General features: G+C 43.6%; 1 protein-coding gene across 4 annotated transcripts in view; it reads left to right on the plus strand.

Annotated features, from left to right (window-relative positions):
* The window catches only part of LOC102518573 (collagen alpha-4(VI) chain), a 110,518-nt gene that overhangs the window by 26,822 nt on the left and 71,200 nt on the right, over positions 1-12,496 (plus strand). For 3 of the 4 annotated variants that reach the window (XM_032489275.1, XM_032489288.1, XM_032489282.1), the window contains exons 7-10: positions 4,166-4,711; positions 5,075-5,629; positions 9,630-9,964; positions 11,267-11,345. In XM_032489275.1, coding sequence (XP_032345166.1) covers positions 4,166-4,711; positions 5,075-5,629; positions 9,630-9,964; positions 11,267-11,345 — 1,515 coding nt within the window. The remainder of the gene's footprint in view (positions 1-4,165; positions 4,712-5,074; positions 5,630-9,629; positions 9,965-11,266; positions 11,346-12,496) is intronic. The other variant, XM_032489299.1, reaches the window with a different exon arrangement.

Here is a 12,496-nt window from a genome sequence, read left to right on the forward strand (position 1 = left end):
ATCCTGTGGACGATGAGAAGCCCTGGGTGGTAGGGGAGCCTCTTTGGGCCACTGCTGAGGAGAAAGGACCACTGCACAGGAAAGGGCTGGCCGCAGAGATACGGCTTCCTGCGCAGTGGTCTTTTACTTGGACTCAGACCAGCCACGACCTGTTGCCAGTGGGTGCTGTTTCCATCAAAGGTCCGGTTCCTGCCTTCTCTTTTCAAAATTCCCCCTCCATTCTCCAAGGATTCAGCAAACACTTCCAAGCCGCACTCTGTTCCGATGCCTGCCCCTCTAGGGTGGGGTTGGCAGATAAATACAAGATGGCCAGTGAAATTTGAATTTCATTCAGATAAACAACAGATATTTTATCTAGTGTAGGATGTTTCATGTGTTGCATGGACCAAGTCCTCCCAAGTGGTGGCCTGAACAAGGGAGACCACTGCCCTTCTGGTCAGGAGCCGTGAAAAGGCGTCCCTGGGTCAAGGAATCCAGAGATTAATAACATAAGGCTGAAGGGATTGAGGGCAAAATTATGCTGTTCTTTCTGAGAAATCTGCTACATGACAAAAGTAAAACACTGGGTGATCTTAACTGTGAATTTTTGTTTATTTGTTTGTTTGTTTTTGAAGAGGGGAAGATAGTTAGATCTATTTATTTTTTTAAGGGGATGATTTTCAAAAAATGTTATTTGTATTTTTTAATTTACAATGTTGTATTAGCTTCTGGAGGGAAGGTAATTAAGTTTATTTATTTAGTTTTGGTAATGATTTTTTTAAAAAAATTATTCTTTTTTTAAATTTTAAACACTTTTTAATTGAGTAATAGTCATTTTACAATGTTGTGTCAAATTCCAGTGTAGAGCACAATATTTCACTTATACGTGAATATACATATATTCATTGTCATGTTTTTTTCACTATGAGCTACCACAAGATCTTGTATATATTTCCCTGTGCTATACAGTATAATCTTGTTCATCTAGTCTACATTTTAAAATCCCAGTCTGTCCCTTCCCACCCACTGCCCCCTTGGCAACCACAAGTTTGTATTCTGTGTCTATGAGTCTGTTTCTGTTTTGAATTTATGTTTTTTGTTTTTTTTTAGATTCCACATATGAGTGATTTCATATGGTATTTTTCTTTCTCTTTCTGGCTTACTTCACTTAGAATGACATTCTCCAGGAACATCCACGTTGCTGCAAATGGTGTTATGTTGTCATTTTTATGGCTGAATAGTATTCCATTGTATAAATATACCACTTCTTCTTTATCCAGTCATCTGTCGATGGACATTTAGGCTGTTTCCATGTCTTGGCTATTGTAAATAGTGCTGCTATGAACACTGGGGTGCAGGTGTCTTTTTGAAGTAGGGTTCCTTCTGGATATATGTCCAGGGATTCCTGGGTCACATGGTAAGTCTATTCCTAGCCTTTTGAGGAATCTCCATACTGTTTTCCACAGTGGCTTTCGTTGCTTCCCTCTCCCACTTTTAATGATTTAGATGTTTTCTTTTCAATTTTGTGTTTATTTTATTTGTAATTCATGGTAGTTATCACCTTTCCAGTTATGAGTCTCTCATTTCTGTAGCATCCTGCTTCTTTTCTATTTAGAGTAGACCTGTCAATATTTCTTTTAGCATGGGTTTAGTGTTGCTAAACTCTTTTGGTTTTTGCTTGTCTGTGAAGTTCTTTATCTCTCCTTCTATTCTAAAGGATAGCCTTGCTGGATAGAGTATCCTAGGCTGCATCTTTTTTTCATTCAGGACTTTGAATGTATCTTGCCACTCCCTTCTGGCCTGTAGTGTTTGTGTAGAGAAATCAGCTGAGAGCCTTTTAGGGGTTCCCTTGTAACCCACTCTGTTTTTCTCTTGCTGCCTTTAGGATCATTTCTTTATCCTTGACTCTGGCCATCTTGATTATGATATGTCTTGGTGTGGGTCTGTTTGGGTTCTTCCTGTTTGGAACCCTCTGAGCCTCCTGTACTAGGATATCTGATTCCTTCTTTAGGTTTGGGAAGTTTTCAGTTATGATTTCTTCCAATGCCTTTTCAATCCCCTTTGTTCTTTCTTCCCCTTCTGGAACCCCTGTTATGCGAAGATTGGCACGCTTTATATTATCCCATAGGTCCCTTATGCTATTTTCAATAGTTTTTATATGTTTATCTGTAGCTGGAGACAGTGTGCTCTTAATGATTTTATCGAGAGGTCTTTGTGTCTTCATCCTGTTTCATGAACTCAGCTTGCTTTTTCCAGAGGCCCTCTGCTGGCACACTTGTCTGTGCTGCTCCCAGTGGCTGTTGGCTAGTAGATCGCACCCCCTCCCAACACTGGGTCTGGTGCTGAGCTCTTACTTGGTGGGCAGGCAGGTCACTCCCCCTCCTGATGCCACAGTCAGATGCTGCACTCTGGGGAGGCAGGTGGGCAGATTGCGCCCCCTCCCAGTACCGTGGTCAGGTGCTGCATTCCTGCCAGGAAGGCAGGTGGCCATCCACCCTCTCCCGGCACCAGTTGCTCCACTGCTCTGTGCAGCTGCCCGCTCTGCCTCGGGTTGGCACTCCATAGGTGTGCAGGGAAGACCGGGGAACAGCCCCACCCCTGCTCCATGCCAGATCTCATCTCCTTGTTTGTCTTGGTAGCGCGAGTTCTCTGAGGTGTCAGGGCGGAAAGCTCCTATGTGTCTCAGGCTGTAAACAAGTCTCAGTCCTGCCCAGGAGGTTGCAGAGCCCCCGGGTGTGGAGTCAGGTCTCGGCCTCACCCCCGCCCAGGCACTGTGCACAGGAGGAGATGGCGGCTGTGGTTGCACCCTGCCTCTCTTCTCGCAAGAAACGCCAGTAATGGCGCCTTGGGTCTGAGGAGACGAAGGCTATGGTGCCCCTCCCCCCAGGGCACACCAGCCTTGTTGCTTTGCTTTTTTCACAATTTATGGGGGACGGAGGTTGTTCTGCTCCATGCCCCCTCCCAGCCATGGCGTGCAGCCCCCTGAAGTCCCCCCGGGCTGTGTCAGTGCAGCTGCCTCTGTCCTCTACACAGCTCGGGCGGCCTGTCCCAGCCCCAGCTGTTGGCTCGCATCTTGGGCTGGGTGTCACGGGGACCCTTTGTGCCCGTTTAACTTAGTTCTGTTGGTCAAGGGGTGCTCAGGCCAGATCTAAGCCTCAGAGGCTCCCCCATTGTTCTACTCCACTGTCTTGCTTCTCTCTCCTTCAAAAAAATTTATTATTTTTTTTTTGATTTACAATGTTGTATTAGTTTCTGGTGTATAGTATAGTGATTCAATTACACACACACACACACACACACACACACACACACACACACGTATATATATATATATATATATATATATATATATATATATTCTTGTTCATATTCTTTTCCATTACAGGTTACTATAAGCCACTGAATATTATTCCCTGTGTTATACAGTAGAACCTTGTTATTTATCTATTCTGTACATAGTAGTTTGTATTTATTTATTTTTAATGGTGTGCTGGGGATTGAACCCAGGACCTCGTGCTTGCTAAGCACATGCTCTACCACTGAGTTATACCCTCACCCCCGTGCCCATGCATTTAAAAAGGATAACTTGCAGTGGAAGCAGGTATATTGGATGCTGAGACAATCTATCGCTTCAGATAGGCTCTGATGTGTCACTTTTAGCTTGTTCTCAACATCCCCATTTGAGAAACGTCAAGTCGTATTTTCCTCACATCTTTGGGGTTCATCAGAAACAGACTCCGAGACAAGGATGTAGGTTCAAGTGATTTATCTGGGAGGCGAGTGCAGGGGACACTGTTGGGGAGTGGAGGCTGGGGAGAGGGAGGGAAGGCAGCCAGCACAGGTTGAGTTAGTGAGCAGGCGATGGCTGGAGGCACCAGGCTCAGCTTTGCTGAGGACTCCGAGGGTTCCCCCTAGAGTGGTCCCACCAAACAGCAAGGGAGACGGGGTACTTAACCACCGGCCCTGTCAATCATGGCAGGTGGCTGCTCCATCTCACTCCTGGCCTGACTGGGGTGTGGGCCAATCATGCCCTTGGCCAAGGAACATCCTTAGGGAGAGTTTCAGGTGCTTTTAGTAGAAAGGGAGCAATGAGGGCTCAGGGAACCGGGGGCATGGGGATCGATCGCTTTGCCACGGGCCATCTCCAATGTTGCTCTCATGGCTGCCACTTCCTCTTACCACCTAGGCTGTGTGCACATCCAGAAGGCAGATATTTACTTCCTTATTGACGGGTCCAGCAGCATCAACCCAGACGATTTTCTCGAAATGAAAGTGTTCATGAACGAGGTGATAAAGATGTTCCACGTGGGGCCTGACAGAGTACAGTTTGGAGTCGTTCAGTACTCAGACGATATCGACACTCAGTTTATCCTCAGCCAGCATCCCAGCGGGGAAGGGCTGAAGGCTGCCATTGATGGCATGCAGCAGAAAGGAGGGGGCACCATGACCGGCCGGGCCTTGGGCCACATGGTTCAGGTCTTTGCAGACACCACTCGCAGCAACGTGCCTTGCTATCTCATCGTCATCACCGACGGAAAATCTATGGATCACGTAGCAGAGGCCGCAGAGGCATTGAGGAGAGACAGAGTCACCATTTATGCCGTTGGAGTCAGGGATGCTAACACTGCTGAGCTTCGGGAGATGGCTGAGGACAGAATGTTTTTCGTGCATGATTTTGATTCTTTGAAGGCCATCCAACAAGAAGTGGTACAGGACATCTGCTCCTCAGAGAGTAAGAATATTTTTCTTCAGTCTCTCTCTCTCTGTGTCTCTCTGAGTATGTATGTCTAATCTATTTGTATAGGCTTCATTCCCCAAGCATGGATTCACTGGTCCAAAAGTGAGCACTGGACACAGAGTGACCATGACCTAGATTGATCCAAGGTGGTCACATTTTATATCTTTATCACACAGCTGTGTCTTATTTTGAGACTTGTTCGTACCGGGTCACAGAAAATTTATTTCGTTGACTTCCCTTTCCACCCCCTTTAAATGTATTTTGTGTTGTATATATGTTACCCTAGACTCTTCTTGGCAGCTTGTAATTAATTGGTTTCAGACTCTGAGAGAATGTTCTGCCCTTTCCCCCACCCAGCCTGTAAGAACAGGAAAGCTGACATCATCTTCCTGATGGATGGTTCTGAGTCCATCCCCCCGAAAAACTTTGAAAGGATGAAGGGATTCATGAGGCGAATGGTGAACCTATCTAATATCAGTGCCGATGAAATTCGGATCGGCCTTCTGCAGTTCAGCTCCAACCCGCAGGAAGAATTCAGGCTCGGCCAGCACTCCTCCAAGGCGGACATCCACAGGGCCATCTCGAACGTTAAGCAAATAAATGATGGCACCTACACCGGGAAAGCCCTTAACTTCACGCTGTCTTTTTTTGACAGTTCAAGAGGAGGGAGGCCCAGTGTTCATCAGTATTTGATTGTAATCACCGACGGGGTCTCCCAGGACAGTGTAGTCCTACCGGCCAAGGCCCTCAGGGACAGAAACATCATTATCTTTGCCATTGGGGTAGGAGGAGCCAGAAAGTCTCAGCTTTTGGAGATCACTAAGGACCAGGGCAAAGTGTACTATGAAGAAAAATTTGAGTCCCTGCAAAACCTGGAGAAGGAGATTCTGTACAAGATCTGCATTCCACAAGGTGAGGGACAGAGAGTTTTGTCACTCAATCCATAAGCCCATGGTAGGTGTCTGGGACCAGGCTGGCTCTCTTAGTGAAATAAAACTGGTCCTTCTAGCTGGAGGAGGGAGGGAAAATCACGCTGTGGGGAAGATAACGGCCCTGAAGGAACGCTGTGGTCTCCTTCCCTTGGGAAATTTTTCATCATTCACGTGGCTGTCATCACTCACATGGCTGTCATCACTCTGGACTCCAGAGGCCTGACCCTTCTCCAAACTCTGCCTCTAGTAAGTCCTCCCAACTCTTCCTTCATTCCTTGTAGATTTGAAGCCAGACTGGAATGTGCAAACACGGCCTACTGGAGATTGGGGTCCAGAGAAAGGAAAAGAGAAACAGTGAATAAGATCAGTCAGATAGTTGTTCTTATGAAATAGAACATGCTGTCTTTTCCATGCGACTCTGTACTGGGTCTTGCTTCTTGGTTGCCATTTTGTTTCCATATGGCTCATTTCATCCTCAATCCCATTTTATCTCCTCAAGCTTTTCTCTGAAACAACAGGATCTGGAGACAAGGGTTCCTCCTCCCAACAGTTTGGGTTTCCCTTGGCTCTTTTCCCGAGACTTGAGACTGACTTGAGACTGAATGTCTTCACGGATGCCTCCTACCCATGGGGACAAGATGCCACACATACATTGTAATTAGAAGGGCTCACCTTTAGATGTGTTGTTTTTTTTTTTGTACCAAGTCCTGTTCCGAGGGCTCCCATAGGTTAAAACATTCTGTCTTCACCTAACCCTATTAATAAGTAGATACTACTTAACAAATGAGAAAACCAAGGGCATGGCAAAATCAGGTTATTTGGCCCAAGTAAATAGCAGAGGTGTTCATGAACTTGAGGCAGTCTGGTTCCAGGGTCTGTGTGCCAAATCCTGTTCTAGGTGCCTTTTGGTGTATAGCACAACAGGGCCTCTCAGATGAATGTGCATTTGAATCACCCGGGGACCTTGTTAAACTGCAGTTACCGATTCAGTGGGTTGGGGGTGAGTCTGCATTTCTAAGAGGCTTCCAGGGGATGCTGACTCTGCTAGTCTTCAAATCACCCTTTGAGTAGGAGGGTTGTACGGTACAGTACAGGATGGAGTAGGAGGCTGAAATACAGTGTAGTATGTTATAGTACGCAATAGGACAGCGCAGGATGGTATCGTGATATGTGGCAAAGTATAGTGTATAGTTATGTCCTATGGAATAATGTATAATGAAACTCATAAAGCCCAATATTCCTAAATCAACCCCATGTGAAATAGGGGGGTTATTATTATAATACTCAATTATTATGATACTCAATTTCCAGCTGAGAAAAACAAGAGAAAGGTTAGGAAACACAGATGGAAAATCAAGAAGGCAGAGGTTTTGAATTTCCCATCAGTTTTGGTATCGAAAAGCCAGATCCAATTTTGTAGAATATTAAGTATATATATATGTATATATATATACATATATATATATGTATATATATACATATATTTAATTGAAGTATAGTCAGTTACAATGTGTCAATTTCTGGTGTACAGCACAATGTCCCAGTCATGAATATACATATATTTTTTTCATATTCTTTTCTATTAAAGGTTATTACAAGATATCAAATATGGTTGCCTGTGCTCTACAGAAGAAATTTGTTTTTTGATCTATTTCTGTCTAAAGGGTATCACTACTTATCAGTGTCTTTGGTGAATTCAGGAATCAATTGAAAGGAGTGTGTGTGTAAAATTGTTTTTTTTTTAAATAAGCATGGATTATGGGATGTCCTGTATTAAGCAGTTCAGATTCTTCAGGAATCAAAATCCTATTTTTGTTTTGTTTTGTTTGTATGCAGCTGGGTATTGTCCTAGGGAGGAGAAGAAATATAGGAGTCTAGGTTCTCTTTTCAGATCATTTTGCGCCACCTAGTAAATTAGGATTTATATTTATCTTCAGCTCTGTCTTTTGATTTTTTGGCTTAAATTAGCTGGATACTCTAATAATGGCTGAAACCTAATTAATTCTAGAATTCTAGAATCATAACGCTGAATCAGAAAGACCTTAGAGTTTCAACTCTCTCCCTTAACAGGCAAAGAAAATGCTCCTGGCGGTACAGGGATAATGCCAGCTGAAAATATTCTGGGGAGAATGCAAATTAGAAATGTTAGAGTAATCTACCACACTGCAAAAAAGAAATTTCTTTTTTCTGAATTTAGATCTGATATAGAAATGAGATTTACATCTGCAGAAATTCCTTGTGGTGAATTTCAACTGGAGACTTAAAAGTCAAAACAAAGCCAAGATGTTTTATATGGAAAGAGAGGAGGAAGGCATTTTCTGTCTTTTTAATTGCAGAAACATATCTGGCCGGCTAGCACAGAGGATATTTAGAAGATTGAACAGTCATGGTTCAGCCCTGGATCTCAGATCCCTGAGAAAGTTTAAGCCACTGATTATGACCCTTTTTACTGGTGAAGTGTCCAGTGTTTATTTTCCTCAAAACAACCCTTCCACCCCCAAATCTGCAGTTTTGTTTTTATTGATTCTGAGCCAAATACTCCAATGTGTGCTGATCTAAGGGAACAGCGCCTACATGTCCTGGGTTGCCCTGACAATCCCAAATTCTGCTTGTTACCCAGAAGTAGATAATAATAGTGGCTCTTTTATGGTTGATAAGTTCCATTTTAAGTTATTCTCACCAATTCTAATCCAAGTGCATCTGTGACTGCCAGCTTTTGCCTCCTCAGTGGAATTTTGTGGGTGGTCTTATTGTGAGTGGGTGGATATAGCCTGAAACATCAGTGGACCCTCAGGCTCTAGCTCCGTCCTCCCAGGAGGGCTTCAGGGCTTTTAGGCAGAAGGAACCGTGTATTGGGAATGACTGTCAGTCCTGGTCTTTTCCAACACGTTTTCCTGAAACAAGGTGGATGCATGTGGGTGGGAGGAAGCTTCCAGGGAAGAAGGGAGTAGTACAGCTCGTGCTGAAAGAAACTCAAGACTCATTATTTTCTTCTACATTTGTTTGGAGAGCATTTAATGAGGATGTGTGTTAGATCCTGGGAAAGTAGGATGACATAGTCCCTACTATGAGGGACTCTTTGTTCAGAGAGAGAGAAGGTCAAGTGAAGTAAGAGTGGATACACAGGGACATTTAATCACTCAGCTTGAGGATCTGGGGACATGAGTCACAGAGAGATTTAGGGAGGGCAGTCACTTGAACTACAATTTGGAGGACATAATATGAGTTAGCCAAGCTGGGGTGGAAGGGATGGGAAAGGACCTCTGGCTAGAGGGAATAGGACCTGCAGAGGCATTGTGTATGTTTTGTACCAGTTAACTTTTGCTGTGTAACAAGCCATCCCCCTCAATTAAATAAAAAAACACCATTATTTAGCTTACCCTTCTGTGGGTTGGCTGTGTTGCCAGAGAGTAGGTTCTTGCACAGGAAAGGATTCAAGAGTGAGCCATAGTAAAGTGAAAGCAAGCTGACTTAGAGAGGTACACATTCCATAGGCAGAATGCGTCCATCTCAGAAGAGATACTGACCACGAGGTCTGGGGGTTGTCGGTGTTTATGGGCTGGGTAATTTCATATGCTAACAAGTGGGAGGATTATTCCAACTATTTGGGGGAAAGAGTAGGTAGGGATCCCCAGGAATTGGGCCATCACCCACTTTTTGACCTTTTATGGTCAGCCTTGAAACTGTCATGGCACCTGTGGGAGTGCCATCTAGCGTGCTAATATATTCCAGTGAGCATATAATGAGGCTCAGGGTCTACTGGAAGTTGAATCTTCTGCCATCTTGGTGCTAATTGGTTCTAACCAGTTTATGTCCTATCCTCAATGGCTGTGTCATTCTTTTAGTGGTTGCACCCTGTCCTCTTCCCTCTTGTCTCAACTGGAGGTCCTTCTTGCAGAGCCAGCTTGGTTGATATCTTCTGGGCTGGGTTGTGTGTCTACAGATAACTAATTTGATTTTCTTCTCCTTCACCTTCAAAGGATGCCACATAGATTTGTCTGTAGGAATTGATGTCTCCACCCCCACGAGGCAAATTCAGCAGTCGCTTGAAGGGTTACTGCCAGAGCTGATGCAAGAGCTGGCCTTGCCTTCCAACATCAGCTGTAGCCTTCCCGGTCAGACCAACGTGATGTTCCGCTACATGGTTCCTGGCTCAAGTGGCCAGCTCATCTTTGACTCAGGTTTTGAAAAGTACAGTGATGGGAGAATTCAGAAGTTCTTGATTCAGCAGGCTGCCAATAGCAACCACATGGATGTGGATTTTTTGCAGTCCCTGGGAGATAGTGCTCTCCATCTCTCTTCTGCTAAAGTGAAGGTAACAAATGCTGAGAACCCACATTATCGAACCATTAGGCATGGGGAGGGATAAGGCTTTTGGGACTGAGGACAAATAAACTGTTCTTCACTGAGGATCTTGCATAGAGGAAAACTAGTCTTACTCAGTCAAGATTGACAAGAGATGTGTTTTCATTCAATCAACAAGTGTTTAGTAAGCACTAGGGGCTCTTTGCTGAATGTCAGTAGAGGTAAAAGGATAAAGTCACTGCCCTCGGGTTGCCCACAGCTTAGTGATCCAGGTTTTCCACGACATAAATTTCTTCCAAAGACAGCTTGGAGGATGTTAGCTCCTCATGGTCACTCATTGTAAGAACCCGTTATTTCTCTTTCTTTCTTTCACTCTCTCTCTTTCATGATTTTTATTTATTTATTTATTTATTTATTTATTTATTTATTTATTTATTTATTTATTTATTTATTTATTTATTTTAATTGACATATAGTCAATTTCCAATGTTGGGTGTACAGCATCATGTTTCATATACATACATCTATTCCTTTTCATATTCTTTTTTGTCATCATTTACTACAAGATATTTAATATAGTTTCCTGTGCTATTTAGTAGAACTCTGTTGTTTATCTTTTTTATATATAGTAGTTAGTATCTGCTGATCTCAAACTCCCAATTTATCCCTTCCCAACCCCTTCCCCACTCTGGTAACCATAAGTTTGTAGGACCCATTGTTTTTGTAATCAGCCCCCTGAGCCATCTTTAGTGACAGTTAATGGCTTGTTAGCATAACCCCCCTCCTCCCTTTCTGCTGCCCCAGAACCATGCACCCACAGAAGTCACAGAGGTAAAAAGATCTCATATGACATCTATTAGGAAACGACCTCCCCAAACTTTGAAAGTTACATTGAGTTTTTCCTTCCATCGTGCATCCGATGGATTTATTTCTTAAAAAAAGTAATTCACTTTTTAAATTCAATTTTTCTATGAGTAAAGGTAACATAGATAAAGAACATTGTAAGACAATTTTTGGACGATATCTTTAAGTGAACACATTAAGCTGCTTCAAATTCTTTTTCAGCGGTGGGGGGTGTGTGTGGGAGGACATGGAGGACAAGTGAGTGTGTAATAAAGTAACAAATGAATGGGTAAAATGGAACAGAACAGGGTGAAAGGCTGGTTATAGCTTACCCTTACATTTTTTAAGAAACGTGCAATTTACAGCATCGATCTTTTCCATTGCCCCTCCCCTCTGTCCTCCCTTCTTCTTCCTTCTCCCTGGTCCCTCTGTTCCTGCATCTCCCATACCCCCCTCTCATAAACAACAGGTCCTTTTAGTGTTTACAGATGGATTGGATGATGATTTAGAGAGACTGAAGGAAACGTCCCAGCTTCTCCGCAGCAAAGGTAAGTGCATGGTGTTGTTCCTCCCACAGGGGCAGAGATGATCTTTCAGATTCCGGATGGCCCAGGAATCTCTGAGCCCCCGAAGGCTAAGCCAGGTATTTGGAGCTCAGTGCCCACAAGGCTGCTGCCCAGTTTCTGGCTTCGTATGAATCAGGGGGCTATTGAGGGCTGAGAGACCCCTAGGTCTCTCTGACTGAGACAGGGCTGACCAGTTACCAGTCCAGCATCTGGTTCAGAAGGTTGTGGGTGCAACCCCTGCTTCGTGGGAAGTGGGTCCTCTCTGCTCTTTTGAGCTACCCAGGGGTCCAACCGTCTCTCTTTCCTAAACTCTAAAATCACCCTAAAGCTTCGTCTTACTTTTTCTACTGTCCTTCCTCCCTGATTCTTCTTTATCCATCTCCAAGGGCTGCTGCATGCATATGTGTATATGTACATATATATGCATATAATCAAAGTATAGTTGGTTTGCATTATTATATTAGTTTCAGGTGTCCAACATAGTGATTTGATATTTTTACAAATTATACTCCATTTAAAGTTATTATAAAATATTGGTTATATTCCCTGTGCTGTACAATATATCCGTGTAGCCTATTTATTTTATACATAATAGTTTGTATTTCTTAATTCCCTCCCCCAACTTGCCACTCCCCTCTGTCTCTCCCCACTGGTAACCACTAGTGTGTTCTCTTTATCTGTTAGTCTGTTTCTGTTTTGTTATATTCATTTGTTTGTTTTATTTTTTAGGTTCCCCACATAAGTGATAAATAACATAGTCTTATCTTTATCTGATTTATTTCACTAAAAGTGATACCCTCCAGGTCCAACTATGTTGTTGCAAATGGCAAGATTTCATTCTTTCTATGACTGAGTAGTATACCTTGAATATACAGTTGACCTTTGAACAACCGGGGGTTAGGGGCACCAACCCTGAGTACAGTTGAAGACCCATGTATAACTATATTATTGCAGAAAAATGTGTGACAGCTCAGTGGTACAGCTCAGTGTTATGGCTTGGTGTTACAGCTCAGTTGTGACAGCAACCTGGATCCGGGTGAGAGACCAAGCAGCACTCGGAGAGTTGGAGAACTCAGGTTTATTATGCCGGCGGGCCCAGAGGAGTTAACACTCCAAGCTCTGGACCCCATCTG

The sequence above is a fragment of the Camelus ferus genome, chromosome 1, assembly GCF_009834535.1.
Source record: "Camelus ferus isolate YT-003-E chromosome 1, BCGSAC_Cfer_1.0, whole genome shotgun sequence".
In the NCBI taxonomy this organism is placed as follows: Eukaryota; Metazoa; Chordata; class Mammalia; order Artiodactyla; family Camelidae; genus Camelus; species Camelus ferus.